Source organism: Fringilla coelebs, assembly GCF_963513975.1.
Source record: "Fringilla coelebs genome assembly, chromosome: 10".
In the NCBI taxonomy this organism is placed as follows: domain Eukaryota; kingdom Metazoa; phylum Chordata; class Aves; order Passeriformes; family Fringillidae; genus Fringilla; species Fringilla coelebs.
The window spans coordinates 5,824,184-5,838,615 of record NC_140036.1 but is presented as its reverse complement, the minus strand read 5'-3'; the positions used below and the strand labels follow the sequence as shown (position 1 = coordinate 5,838,615).

The 14,432-nt window shown below is 50.9% G+C and overlaps 2 protein-coding genes across 4 annotated transcripts in view; one reads left to right on the top strand and one right to left on the bottom strand.

Moving 5' to 3' along the window:
• The window catches only part of MAP3K13 (mitogen-activated protein kinase kinase kinase 13), a 71,254-nt gene extending 61,012 nt beyond the window's left edge, over positions 1 to 10,242 (top strand). Inside the window, exons 12-17 of one of the 2 annotated variants that reach the window (XM_084212184.1) lie at positions 319 to 456; positions 1,423 to 2,146; positions 3,307 to 3,377; positions 5,710 to 6,007; positions 6,664 to 6,761; positions 6,850 to 10,242. In XM_084212184.1, coding sequence (XP_084068310.1) covers positions 319 to 456; positions 1,423 to 2,146; positions 3,307 to 3,377; positions 5,710 to 6,007; positions 6,664 to 6,761; positions 6,850 to 6,886 — 1,366 coding nt within the window. In that variant the 3' untranslated portion in view covers positions 6,887 to 10,242. Of the gene's footprint in view, positions 1 to 318; positions 457 to 1,422; positions 2,147 to 3,306; positions 3,378 to 5,709; positions 6,008 to 6,663 lie in introns of both variants that reach the window. The other variant, XM_084212185.1, reaches the window with a different exon arrangement.
• A 157-nt stretch (positions 10,243 to 10,399) lies between these two features.
• On the bottom strand, positions 10,400 to 14,210 carry TMEM41A (transmembrane protein 41A). 2 transcript variants are annotated; one of them, XM_084212168.1, is made up of 5 exons: positions 14,035 to 14,210; positions 13,805 to 13,958; positions 12,849 to 13,010; positions 12,194 to 12,332; positions 10,400 to 11,696 (listed from the first exon to the last, which is right to left on the bottom strand). In XM_084212168.1, the coding sequence occupies exons 1-5, from the start codon at positions 14,130 to 14,132 to the stop codon at positions 11,476 to 11,478; spliced, it is 774 nt and encodes a 257-aa protein (XP_084068294.1). In that variant the 5' UTR covers positions 14,133 to 14,210; the 3' UTR covers positions 10,400 to 11,475. The 2 variants fall into 2 exon arrangements, with proteins under 2 accessions (XP_084068294.1, XP_084068295.1); XM_084212169.1 differs by lacking the exon at positions 12,194 to 12,332 and having other exon boundaries at positions 11,497 to 11,696.
• Positions 14,211 to 14,432: the final 222 nt, after the last annotated feature.

The following is a 14,432-nucleotide window of genomic DNA, read 5'->3' as shown; positions in this document are numbered from 1 at the left end:
GGAGTGAATTCCTGCAGACCACTGTCAGTGGTTACTGACTTGGAGAAAGGCAACTTCCCATTTTGTGCTGGCATCCTTTGGCCCATGCATGAATGGAATGGCAGTGCTGCTCCTGGACTGTGTGCCAGGGCCTTGTGCCTCCTGCCTGATTTAGAAGGAATTTAGAAGGAGTTTAGAAGTGTCTGTGTGCTTTCCCAGCAGAGCAGTCGGGCATGCAGCATGTTCCCTGCAGAGTCAGTTCCTGTCCAGCAGGAGCAGCAAGTGGAGAGAGACACAACTGATGTGGTTTTCTTTTTTTTTCTTTCCCTGATGTTTCAGGAGGGAACAAGCAGTGGAAAAGAAGTACCCTGGAACTTACAAGCGCCACCCAGTCAGACCAATCATCCACCCCAATACAGTGGAGAAGTTGATGAAGAGGAAAGGTGTCTCCCATAAACCAGGCAGCCAGACCAAACGGTGAGAAGTAACAACCCAGTCCTGTGCCACAACCAGTGGTAGATCCCCACTGGGCAGTTCCTTCCCTTTGAGCCTGATGAAATGCAGGGTTGGACAAAGGGGTTTCACACTTAAGCCTGGTTGATCCTCAGAACCATAATTGTTCAATGATCTTAAGGTGAAAGGGATGAATCCTGCCATCCGTGCCACCTGGGCAGCTCTCTGGAACCATGGAATCACAGGAATCACATTGTTGTCGATGTGATTTTTGAGCAGATGATGGTGCTTGGAGAGAGGAGGTATCTCTTGTATTTTGTGAAATTCCTAACTGCCCAAGATTGTCCTTGACTTGGATGGAAGTAAGCAGGAAAGGGATTGTGGAAATCAGGCACACCTCAGGAAAGGTGGATTAATTGTTGAGGAATTCATTTGGGTTTTGAGATTTGAGAATTCATGCTGTCGTTTCAGTTATTTCTCTTCTGCATGACTTTTAGATAGGGAGATTATTTTTTTCTAGAGGAGTTGTCTTAGTCTTTACTTTTTTGGGGATTTCCAGGAGTTAGTCCTGATTACAAGTGAATAATCACTTCTGAATTAATATCCTCACATGGTTCTTAAATGAGCAGCCTGATCTCTACCATTGTACATGCAGAGAGTGAGAGCCATGCTCTACCCCAAGGTCCTGAGAGGGAGCTATTTTGGGAGAGAACATCAAAATAAGAGCGGAAAAGGAGAGTGTGTGACAGCTATTGGAAAAAACAGCAAGACAAGAGTGTAGAGCAGGATGGGCTGAATGGAGAGGATGTTGAGTGGAGAGAATCACAGGGACCAAAATGCAGGAGTCAAGCAGCTGAAGGGGAGGGCAGCCTGTGGATTTTAGGAAGCAGAGTGCGCTTTTGGCTCCAGCTGCCTCTTCATCCTGGCTCTGGGCCGGTGTCACTTCTTTGTTTGTGGCTTGACATGTAATTTCTTCTCCTTGTCTCCCAGGCCAGATCTACTGAAGTCAGAGGGCATACCCAGCACAGAAGCAGCATCCAATGGCTCCCCAGTCTCAGGAAGTCCCAAGATGTCAACCCTGAGTGGCAAAAGCCGGTACCGCAGCAAGCCCCGGCACCGCCGGGGGAACAGCAAAGGCAGCTACAATGAATTTGCAGGGATCTTGAAAAACCAGCCAGCGCAGGATGATGCCCCCCAGCCTGGCCCTCCCCACCCTCCCCACGCCCCCGCAGTGCCGCAGCAGCCCGGCCACAGTCCCCACGGGCAGCACTCGCGGCTGCACGCCCACGGGCAGGACATCGCCACCTGCGCCAACAACCTGCGGTACTTCGGCCCCGCGGCCGCGCTGCGCAGCCCCCTCAGCAACCACGCGCAGCGCCGCGTCTCCGGCTCCAGCCCCGACCTCATCTCCACCGCCATGGAGGCCGACTGCCGCCGCGGCCTGGACAGCAAGGACAGCACGGCCGAGCGCTGGGAGTGCTGCCAGGCGGATCCCTACGACCCCTGCCTGCAGTGCAGGGATGAGGACAGTGGCCAGGCACAGATGGCGTCTGTGGAACCGGGGGGGAGCCGCCCCCAGTCCCCCGTGTCCCTCTACGAGAGCGCGCAGTTCATGGAGAAGCTGGAGGAGCAGGGCACGGCGGTGTCCGCCCTGGGCACTCCCCAGCACTTGGCTTCCTCAGGGCTGCCCTGCAAAGCAAGATCCCTCCAAAAGGTGAGGACAGAGCACTGGGGTTTGAAGATGGGGTTTTGGTAGGGCTTGGTTCTGTTACGTGCAGTTTCGCCAATTGGTTTGAGTTGCAGCTTGTTCTACTCAGTTTTTGATGTTGAAACAGTCTCAAAATGCTGTCAAGACTTTCTCCAAAGGAAGGGATAAATGCATTCTTAAAATTGTTCTGTAATATCATGTGAGAGTTTCTTTGAGAATCTGTTGTGCTGCTGTGTCTCAGGGCAAAGATTCAACATTTGCCATGGTCTTGAGGACTTCCCTTTTGCTGCACCTGCCAGAAATTGTCCCCCTACACTTAAAGTTATAGTTCTGTATTTTGTGAAGATTTTGCAAGAATAAAAAGGAGGTTATGACACAGTTGTACAGAAGCAGCTCTTTGTTCCTCCTGCTTCCATCCAGGTGGTGAGCGAAATAAGAACCAGTCTGAGTTCAAAGAGCAGGAAAACTGAGCCTAGCTGGAAAAGTCAAGGAAAGTAGTGTAATTACCAGACCAAGAGTGTGGTTTGGCCCCAGCATGACAGGACTAGGACCTTGTAACACAAAGGGATTGGATGAGATAAAGGCTTATTCTGAATGAGGGAGTGTCAGGTTGGATAGGCTAGAAGGAGGCTGTAAAAAGACAACAGTGTTGGGGTAAATTTGGATAGGAGAAGGAGAATAAAAGGCTCTGTGCTCCCTGAGGTATGAAACACATCCCAAGTTCTCCTAGGTGGGGAAGCCCATTGGGAAAGGCTGTGTCATCCTCCATCCTGCTCTATTGATGGGCTGTGGTAGAAGAGTGTAAAGCCAAGAGTGCCAAATCAGCTCCATAATTTATGTGGGTTTCCATGTGATACTCATTACTTGATTTGCTGCAGTGAGAATCTGGAACGTTCTGTACTCAATACCTGCTGAAATACTCTAGTGTATTTCCCAGTCAGTCACTCCAGATTTGGGAATAGCAGCCTTGAGGCTGTCTGGAACAACCTCCTAGTTGGCAATGTCTGAGTCAGTGTTCCTGACACACAGGCTGTTTTCTGGTCTAGATTCTTGCAGCCTGTAGATTTTTGCACTGTTTTGCATTGACTTTGTCCTGAAGGACCAAGGGTCAGCTACGTTTGAACTTCCCCAAACATGACACCCTTTTTGTCCTTGTTTTCTGCCAGAGTGGGGATGAGTCCTCAGAAGAGGAAGAGGGCGAAGTTGACAGTGAAGTGGAGTTTCCTCGTAGACAAAGGTAAAAGGTGAATTCACTCTAATCTCTCTTTGGTGGGACAAAACTGAGGAGAACTCTTAAAGCACCTGCACACCAGCACTGAAACTGGTGAAGGTGCTGGCAAAAGCAGAATCCCATTCAGTGTGTCCCATCCACCCTCAGCTGATCCCTCGTGGCCACTCACTATTCCAGCCCATCCTGAGGTGTTCTCTCTGGCCCGGCTTTCCTTCCTGCTGGTTTTCCTGCAGGCTGTTTGCAGCACAACTTGATCATACTTGGTAATGTTATTCTACCTCTGTAAATGAGCTGTTGCATCTGTTTCACCAGGATCAGACTTAGTGGATGTGGGAACCCTTTGTGGGCTACTCCCATTGTTTATTAATTGTTATTGCAGTGGGTCAGAGTCCAGCCCAGCACCTTTGCAGCTGAATTCAGATAAGATTGCAGAGCTAAGTGACAACAGCAGATCAAATTTGATGGTATTGCCTGTAAAATAAGACTTAGGGGTAGTGTTCCTGCATAAGCCTGGGGATCAGCAGGATTTACAGTGCTCAGGAAAGACCTCATGGGCGTGGTGCTGCAGCTTCATGAAAACAGCTGCTTCAAGTGCAGGAGTGATCCAGTAGGCAAATAGACTAAAGGTTTGATTCAAAGGAGCAGAGAAGAAAATGAAGTCTTGTCTCCTGTTGTGTGCATTCACAGCACACCTGAAGCTTAAATTCTAATGCTCCCTTTTTTGCCCCAGCTCAATGACCACAGTAAAGTTTGGAAAGGTACTGAGAAGTGTGACGGGAGTGGTTAGGGATGGTTTCCATAGAAGAGGAGATTAAACCCATGTGAAATGTTTCTCTAGCAGGAGGAAAGGCAACACCAGAGGTGCATGAAATTGTAATTTATGTGGAGAAAATAGACAAGGAATGATTCTTCACATTCATGTTAGGGGCAGCCAGTGAAGCAAACAGGGTAAAATGAACAAAAGGAAGCGCTTTTTCCATCCAGAACATTTTCAGATGTGCAGCTCATTGTCAAGGTGTGCTGTGAAAATCAGAGCGTGAAGAGCTGTAAGTGCAAAATTTCTGGAGTATGGATCCATCAGTGACTGTTAGCATTGTCATCTGGGTTTGAGCTTCTGCTCAGAAGTCACATCTGCTGAATGGTACAGGCCAGGAAAAGATGCCAGGAGAAAGCAGGCTCTGTCTGCATGCTCTGTTCTCATACTTATCCCAGATTATTCCTTCCTGCCTGGGGTTGAAGGCAGAATGCTGGGCTGGATGAGTTATGTGACTCGTACAGTTCCTGTGGGATGTTGTTTCCTCTGTGATTTACTAACTTGGAAGATTAGGAGGACAAGTTGCCTGTTCCCTGTAATGCCCAGTTGTGGGTCTCCTGGCATGTTCCCTCAACTGATGTGTTGTCCCATTGCTGTTGAATCCTGGCACAAGGCCATTTCCACAGTCAAGTAACCATGAGCTTATTTCTTGAGGGGATGGTCCTAAATCCTGCCTGGCTTTTGGAATGGCTGCCAGGTGATGCAGGTACTCCCAGGTGAGTTAGCTTGAACTCACAGAATCAGTGGGTTGGAAGAGACCTTTTAAGATCATCAAGTCCAGCTCACGCCCTAACACCTCAACTAAACCATGGCACTGAGTGCCACATCCAGTCTTTTTTTAAACCATCCAGGCATGATGACTCCACCACCTCCCCAGGCAGACAATTCCAGTACTTTATCACGTTTTCCATTAAATACTTTTGCCTAACATCCAACCTAAATTTCCCAGTTGACCAGTATCCCCAGGTCCCTTTCTGCCTGGGCACTGTCCAGCCACACCGTCCCCAGCTGATAGCATTGCAGGGGGTTATTGTGTCCAAAGTGCAGGACTGGGCACTTGGATTTATTAAACTTCATCTTACTGGACTCTGCTTATCCATCCAACCATTCCAGGTCTCCCTGCAGAGCCCTTCTACTTTCCAACAGATCCACACATGATCCCAGCTTAGTGTCATCTGCAAATTTACTGATGAAAGACTCAATCCCCTCATCCATGTCATCAATAAAAATATTAAACAGAACTCCACAATACAGCCTAGCACTTTAGGAAAATGCACTATGCAAGAAAAATATGCTCTAGGCCAGATCAGCTAACATGTACATATCAGACAGGACCAAATAAGAACAGATTAATTTAAAGATGCAGGTCTTGAGCTATATCATTCAGAAGGGGTAAAATTCTGTAGCTCCAGGATGTGGAAGGCACTCCACAAGGCCTGGTGTAGCAGAGCAGTGAATACAGCACTCGGGAAGTTCCCTGTGATTGCCATCCAAGGTGAGTGCTGAACTTCTACCTGTTTGCAGACCCCACCGCTGCATCAGTAGCTGCCAGTCCTACTCGACCTTCAGCTCTGAGAACTTCTCTGTGTCAGATGGAGAGGAGGGGAACACAAGCGACCACTCGAACAGCCCAGATGAGCTGGCCACCAAGCTGGAGGATGAGCTGGCTGAGAAGCTGGAGGACATGTTGTCCCAGACTCCAGAGATCCCCATTGAAATCTCCACGCAGTCGGATGGGCTTTCGGACAAAGAGTGCGCTGTGCGGAGGGTCAAGACTCAGATGTCTCTGGGCAAACTTTGTGCAGATGAACACAGCTGTGAGGTGAGTTGGTTATCCCCTCATCCTTCCACTCAGTGGAAAAAAACTGCATAAATGTTATGGAAAGGAATCCAGGGACTAGAAAGTTGGAACACTGCCTAGAAAATGCTGTGGTAGGTGTACTATGGCAAAGCAACTGCTGCAATACCCAATCTTCCTCCTGCTTGGCAGAAGAGTGGGTGGGGGAAAGTAGCACAAACAAAGCTGAACATAATGTGCTGGTCAAGATGAGTGTGATCTTGGGAACCCATCAGATTTGCAGTTGCATTACGTGGGATAAAAATACATAATGGAATGGAGTGGATGTAAACTGCCTCAGACATATCCATCGGCAGCCTTGCTGACAAAGCTGGGATGACTTTCTTCCTTTCTCTGCCTTTCAAGTGTTTGGGAGGGGTAGGGCAGAGCCTGCTGCCTGATCTCCTCATAACCCTGTGTTTGGGAGTGCTGTGACCAGGTATTTCTGTGCTGTCCCCTCTCTTAGGGGAGACAAGTGACCTTTGGTGGGGCAGTCGTGTGTTGTGCCCTCTCCCATGTGTGCCACTCTCCTCCTCTGCAGGTGGTGACCTTTGCCTGGCTGCTGTGACAGACTGGAATGTGTGGGTGATGTGCAGTACAGGAATGGTGCTCAAGTCTCCTCCTTTCCTTTTGTCTTGCAGAACCCACCACAGTTTGGAGAATCAGACTGTGACTCTTCTGAAGGGGAGTGTTCTGATGCCACGGTCAGGACCAATAAGCCCTGCAGCTCTGCTACTTGGTAATACAGATCTCCCCCAAAGCTTCCTGGTACTGGCATTTTGATTTCCCTGAGATTCCACTTCATTCCCCTTCATCACACTTTACAGGAAGAGAAGATGCTTCTCCTTCCCACCCCAGGAGTGATTTGCAATAACCCGAATCTCTGGAAAATGTCCAAATGAAATTAATTCTCTTTGAGCATTTCAATCAAGAATGGCAGGGATGTATTTTATTGAATAATCTAGTTACTGTAACATGGATATTTATTTTTTTGACATTTTAACACTTTTTACTGTAAAGAGTGGATTGTATTTATAGACACACAGACTTGTTGCAAAAAAAAAAAGTTTAGAAAGCAAGCACACTACAGAGAAACATCCTGGGAGTCCTGCCTGGACAGCTTTGTGTACAGACGCGGGGGATTCTCTTGCTGCTTGCACAGGGGACCAGGCCTCGTGGCCCTGAAGATTGGAGAACAGATCAAGAAAACTAAACCACTCAGTCTTATCAAATGAGGAAAAGCAGAAAAAGACCTGACTGTAGGGTCACCTGTGAACAAAGTGTTTTCAGTATAACCAGCTGGGTCATTTTTAATCAGAAGGTGGACATGTTCCTGGAGAAAACTGGTACTGAGGTGCTAACAACCAGGGTCTTCTGAGTCGATACATCCCCAGGAATGTAATGATGGGTTTTATTTTAAGGATTTTTAGTTTCTTTTTTTAATCAGCATTTTGTTGTGAGATCCTGCAAATGTATTCTAACCTCGTCCTCTTGAGAATTGGTATCAGAGCACTTCTTACCACCGTCCTTGCTTCACTCTGGGAGTGTCAACCTCCAGCTGAGCAGGGAAACCTCTCTCAGATGCAGTGTGCCATTTCCCAGTTTACTTCCTCCTCTTACCTCCTGTCTGTTTCAGTCAGTCAAAGAAATCAATCAACTCAGTGTTGGCCAACCAAGGACTTGCAAAGCATGGAAAGCACATTCCGCAGAGCCCGAGCACTTCTGGGGAGGACGCCTGGAGTGGACTGGGAGAAGCAGCCTCTCACCTACCGCAGCATCGAGAACCAGCAGAGGGCTGTGTGTTGAGGGGGAAGACTGGGAATCGCTGGCCTGGCTGAGAGCATCAGCCCTGCCCTGTCTCCTTATTCACTGGACATTTTTGGAAGCATTAGCAGCTGCCTGCCCTTCATGGCAGGCCTTGTGCAGGGAATCCTGACATGGCCGTGGCACCGCTGTGTCTCGGGTGTGCCCCGAGGCCTCTGTTTCTCCTCCAAGCTGAAACTCTGCAGGTGCAAGTGAGGATAGTACTGGTATGTGACAGGCCGAGGCATTGGCAGATGAGAAAAATTTGTTTTCTGATAGAACTCATAGTGCCTTCCCTTCAAACACTACTCTTCTAAAACAATATTGAAAGAGAACAAAATGATAGAGCACGTTTCCCCCCCCCCCCCTTTCCTTAGTTGATGTCCCCCTGCAAGAGCTCTCCCTCTGCCCTTCCCAGTGTGCTGGCTGGCACGGCCAGCCAGAGGTGAACGGCAGGAATGGACCATGGACAGGTACTTCTGTTGCTTTGTTTGTTTACATTTTATGTTAAAATATTGGTTTGAACTTAACTGTGGTAATTTATAGCCTCATGGCAAAGTGAAGGAAAATGTCTTACTTATACAGAGAGCAGTATTGTATGAGTTAAATTATCCCATATTTTTAAATTTTTGTAGCTGGACTACAGACAGATCTTAAGTTATGATGTTATTTTATTATTTATTATCATTTCTGTAGATCAGAAGGTTGGCTTCACCGCTAGCACAATTGTAATCTCTGTGTGTGATGTTACCTTCTCCCTGCTCGCCAGAGGGGTGGGAGCAGAGCTGGGCTCAGTGGCTGTCAGGAGTTGCTACCTCTCGTGATTTCCAGGGAAGTTGTTACTCCAGGCAGAGAACAGAGAGGGGTGGATGGCTGCAGTCAGGTTCCTCGTGGGCAGAGCTGCAGTTTGCTCCTGTTGCTGATGGTCGGCAGCCACTGAGCTGGTGGGAGTGTGGGAAGGGTGGTCAGGGTGTGAGGGGCTTTTGAATTGACCACAAAATGAATAACTGTGACAAGAGTTCCCTGGCCAGAGCATCCAAAACGATGTCAGGGAGGAGGGCAGTTGTCCCAGACAGTGGGTCCATGTAGTGGATCACTTGGACAGGACCAAACAGGCTCCGGGAGAGGGAGTGACCTGCCCACCCTGCTTTGGGCAGAGGCAGAACCCTGTGAGGAGTGAAGCTCTTTCCTGGCTCCTTCCCTCTCTCTTCCCACCCTCTGTTTCTCCTCCCCAATGTTCTTTGTCTCTTGGCCAGTGGCAGGAGGAGCCAGCAGGGCCAGAGATGGCTTTGCTGTTGTGGTGTGAGAGGGGGTTTGGTGGTGCAGATGGTTACTCAGGAGGCTGGAGGCCAAGGTGTGGGAATTTAGCAGTGGAGAACTGTGTGCACATAATACCTTGTGATGTAAAGAGAGGTGGAGAACTGCCATCAGGTGTCCCCATCAGATGATGCCAAGCCCTGTGCCCCTGGATAGACTCTGCTCAGATCTGGCAGGCCCTGGAAGACCCATGAGCAGCACTGGTATCCTTGGGCAGTCTCACAAACAGCCCCAAAGCAGAGCTGCCTCCAGCTCAGGGCTGTCACTGTCTCCAGAGCCTCCTGCCTGTGGTGATCCAGTCCCTGACAGACAGATTCCAGAAGGATTTGGGCATCTGTGGTCTCTTTGTAGGCTCCATCACGGGATGAAGCTCCACTGCGCTCGCAGAGCTTTGGTGTTTGGTATTTTGAGACCCTTCTGGGCCAGCTGCCCTGGATGCAGCTGATCCCTCCCCATCCTTGCCTGGGCAAGAGAGCTGCCCCCTCCAGCTTGCCACATTTAGCTGGATTCTCACACCCCCGGGTCATTGCACTGTTCCAGTCCAGTGTCGCTGCTCCTCCTGCTGCTCCTGACCCTGCATCCCTCTGGGAATGCCACTAGGGCAGCCCCTTCCCCCGCCTGTGGAGGTGCCACCCCAGCCTCCCCTGCACATGTCCCATGGCCTTGCTGTGCGTGGGCAGAGCTGGCTCAGCACCCCCACATTCCCACGGTGGTTGCTGTCAGTTCTGGGGGGGTTGTGTAGGATTTTCCTTAGTGACAGCTCCCTGGGACTGCACAGACACAGTCCCCACATTGCTGTATGGGCACCTCTGCTGTGGTTCCTTGCACCTCCTCTCCTGGCAGGGTCTGGGCTTGAGAGGTGCAGGTGAGCCTGCTTACTCCTTGTAGTAACAGCGCATTCCAGGGCCGGAGTAAACTGTGGGTTTCCTTTCCAGCATCCCGAGTACCCTGATCCAGTTCTCGTGGCTGCTGACAGCTCCTGAACACTAGCCTAGATTTTCTCCCAGAGCTGAATGTTGCCCTCCCCACTGTCGTGTTAAGTACCCATTTCATCTTGGCCCTGTCCAGTAGTGTTCATCCCCTCCTCCCCGCTCTGTGGATTCCTGAGACAAACTTGATTTTTTTTTTGTATTGACCAGTGTACAGTGATGGAAACAAGAATGACTATCAAAGCAAACAATGCATGGAATAAAAAGCCAGTGTACTTCAATGCTGCAGGCTGGTCTGGTGATCTGGGAACGGGTTCTCATGGACTTTGGGATGTCATGAAGCCTTGCTCTGAGGTCTCCCATCTGCCCCCTTCCATACCAGGCAGGTTACTTTATCCTCCAAGTGGGTCTCCTCATGGAGAGCAAATACCTGAACCCCAAGAGCTGAGTATCATCCTGGGGGGAGGAGGGTGGTGATGCCCTGGCACAAGTTGTTCAGAGAAGCTGTGGCTGCCCCTGTGTCCCAGGCCAGGCTGGATGGGGTTTAGAGCAACCTGGGATAGTGGAAGTGTCCCTCCCCAGGACAGGGGGTGAAACAGGATGGGCTTTAGGACCCCTTCCAACCCAAACCATTCTGGGATCCTAAGTTCTCCACAGCTGGGACAGGGCCCACCTCTTTATTTGGAATCCTCCTAGTCATACAGGAGCAAATGTGTGTGTTTCAAGGTGCTTTTCAAGGACAAATCTCTGCCAGTCAGGCACATCCATTCCTGTTTTTTTCCCCTTTATTCTTTATGGGGAGTAGCAGCCACTGGCAGACCAGAGAAGCTGTCTCAAGTGTTCTGACATGACTTGATTTAGGCAGCTCAAATCCTAAGCATTTTACTGCACAGTGTGCTGGTTTAACATGGAAATCAAAGAATCTTCTACAGCTGCACCCTGAAACACTATTATTTTTTCAACTTGGTGCTTGTACAGCTGCACAGGAGCACATGGCTCATCATTTCAGGCCAAAAATGCTAAATCTGTCTGCAGTTGGAAGGAGGAGGGCCTGCCTATTGCCTGCAGGGTTGTGCTTGGCCAGTGATCCACAGCTGGGTTCTGGTTTGCCTTCCTCACAGGATGCCAATACTCCTCCTTTTATTCCCCACAGCCTCAGGCACACAGGAGACTGATTTAAATGAAACAGGCAAATTAACTGAGTGTTCACAAAACCCCAGTATCTCTCTCCGTGCAGATACATGCACAGATAAACATTCATTAAAAATAAGAACGGACACCTCCTCTGAGATGAGAAGGATGATTAAAAACTGCCACTGTCCTTGGTGGCACAAAGCATGCAGAATATAACCCCTGGGAAGAGAGTCCTGCAGCTTTCACCCCAAAACTGGGGCACCTAAGCCATCACAAGCTCTTTCTGCCATTTAATGTCTGAGCTTGCTTGTTGCCGTCCAGCTTCAGGTGTTTCTTGCTGTATCTCTTGATGAGCGTCCCTGGAATCAGCGCTACCACAGCCATGGCCAGCAGCTTGAGCAGTGTGTCCCAGGAGAAGATGGCATCCAGAGAGGTGATTTGGGACAGAATGGCCCCTGTCTGCACACAGATGAAATTGTATGGTGTAAGGCCTGAAGGAATCAGAGCAAAAAAAAGCTGTTAGTTCCCCCCTAGAGAAAATTTGCTAAATACACCCAAAGCCAGACACAGAAATCACAGAATTGTTAGGGTTGGAAGGACCTCTGGAGATCATCCAGTCCAAACCCCCTTGCTAAGGGTTACCCAGAGCAGGTGACACAGGAATGTTTCCAGAGAAGGATACTCCACACCCTCCCTGGGCAGCTGTTCCAGTGCTCTGCCACCCTCCATGGAAAGTTCTTCCTCATGTTGAGGTGGAACTCAGTGTTTTAGTGTACAGCAATTACACAGACACTGGGGTTTGTGCTAGTAACAGAATGAACTAGGTGTAAAGCAAAATTTGCAGCACTGAGGACACCTACAGAATGCTCAAGGGCAGCACAGAGGAAACAAACCAAGGGTCAGAGTCCCAGCTCTGCCCTCCCTGGTTCAGTGATACCAAGAGCAGCAGTGTCACACTGTCCCCTCAGGCTGTGTCCACAGGCCTTACCAATGAGAACGGAGAGAAAGAATTGGGACATGGGGATGTTTAAAATGGGAGCTGAGAGGTTCAGAAACCAGTTTGGTGTCATGGGGAACAGCCTCAGGAACAACAAGAAGAAAAATAAGCAGCTCCTGTTCTCTTCTACCTGCCAAAAGAAATGTTCCATATCATTCGTGCTCCTCAAACAGCAGTAACATTCAAATGGCCACGATACTGGAGTGAATTTTTCTTCTAACATGCCAGAGAGTACCATCAGTTCAGAACTGAGGGAAAGCAGCAATACTATGTCTGTATAGGAGCCTAATGATGAACCAGCCCTCTCCAAAGAAGGGGTGGAAATGGGATATCATCAGAACAAAAGAGGAGGAAGTCAAGAACAGAACCACCTCCAGTGTACAACACAGCATGGGATGGATGGAGGCAGTTCTGGAGCACAGGGGCTTCCCAAATCCTCCTTTATTTCAGATCTACTTTTCCTTAATATCCAGGATTTTCCTGGCAGCCCCTCTGCCAACAGGTTTGCTCCATGAGAGCAGCCTGCTCCTAGACTGTGCTCTCAGCAGGTGTGGTGCATCCCCTGCACACACTGGTTTTCACTGTTACCCCAAGAGCAGCCTGGCCCAGGGCCATTGCGGGTGTCAGCAGAACTGCCACCTCTTACCTTCCCTTGCAGCAGAGCCACCTTCTCAGGGAAGAAGTGGACTATAAGCTGCTTGCCAAAAGCTGCAGAGAGCAGGTAGCAGAAGGTGGCTCCCACAGACGTGAGCACTGAGCACAGCACCAGCCCCATCCATGGTCCAAAGAGCGCTCCAGCCAGGACATTCTGTGGGGACAACGTGGAGTGAGGCGTGGGGGACATGGTGTGTCACAGAACCACAGAACTGTTAGGGTTGGAAAGAGCCTCTGGAAATTATCCAGTCCAAATGCCCTGCCAAGGCAAGGTCCCTCAGAGCAGGTGACACGGGAACAGGTAGGTTTGGGATGTCTCCAGAGAATACTTTGCCTGCCCTTGGACAGCTATTCACAGTGTTCTCCCACCCTCCATGGAAAGAAGTCCTTCTTCATGTTGAGGTGGAACTTCCTGTGTTTTAGTTTATGGCCATTGCTCCTTGTCCTGTTGCTGGCCACCACTGTTCAGAGTCTGGCACCATCCTCTGAAATCCCTTGGAGATATTTATATGCATTAATGAGGTCCCCTCTCAGTATTCTCCAGACTAACCATCTCTCATCAGAGAGATGCTCCAGCTGCACCTCTTTGTGGTCTCTGCTGGACCCTCTCCTCCTTGTCTCTGTTTTCCTGAGGAGCCCAGATCTGGACCTGGCACTCCAGCTGTGTCTCACAGGGCTGAGCAGAGGGGCGGGCTCACTCCCGGACCTGCTGGCAGCGCTCTGCCCGGTGCACTCCAGGCTCGCATTGCCCTTCCTGGTCCTCAGGGCACATTATCCACCAACACTCCCCGATCCTTCCCAGCAGAGCTGCTCTCCAGCAGGTCAGCCGCGACCCGTACTACTACTAAGGGTTACTCCTGCTCAGGTGTGGGCCCGCTCGGTCCCTCCGGCTCCTCCTGCCCGATCCGTGAGTCCCTGACCCCTCGCCCCGCGCCGCCCTCCCCGTACCAGAAGGCTGGAGCCGGGAATGGCGAAACTCTGCTTGTACAGGTACGCGCCGCAGAACAGGGCCAGCGCCGCGCCTCGGTGCTGTCGCTCGTAGTCCCGCAGCGCCTCGGCCAGATCCCGCAGCTCCTCCAGGTCCGCTGGGAATCGCAGCGCCCTGCGAGGGGAGAGACGCACGGGCAGCCCCGGGGGAAGGGAGCGACACACGGGCAGCGCCGGCCGCCCACACCCACCTGCGCGTCTGCCCCGCGCTCAGCCGCACCGAGAGCAGCCACAGCGCGGCCGTGGCGGCCACGAAGACGAGCAGGAGCCCGGCCGGGCGCCGCCACATCCCGGTTCGGGGCCGCCGCTACCGCCGCCGGACGGAGCCGAGCCGAGCGAACCCAGCCCTGCCCGGCCCGGCCCTGCCGCCCACAGCGCCCCGACCGGGTGCGCAGGCGCGGGGCGGGGCCTCCGGGAGGGGCGGGGCCTGGGGCCGTGATGGCGGCGGGGGCTTGAGGGGCGGTAGTGGGGCTTATTGGTACCTGCTGCTCATGAGGGCTCCCAGCCGGCTCAGGCGCGGACACACGCTTTCAATCCCCGTTTGAAACCCTCGCTTTAAGCCCCTCTTTTAAAGCCACTCTTTAAAGCC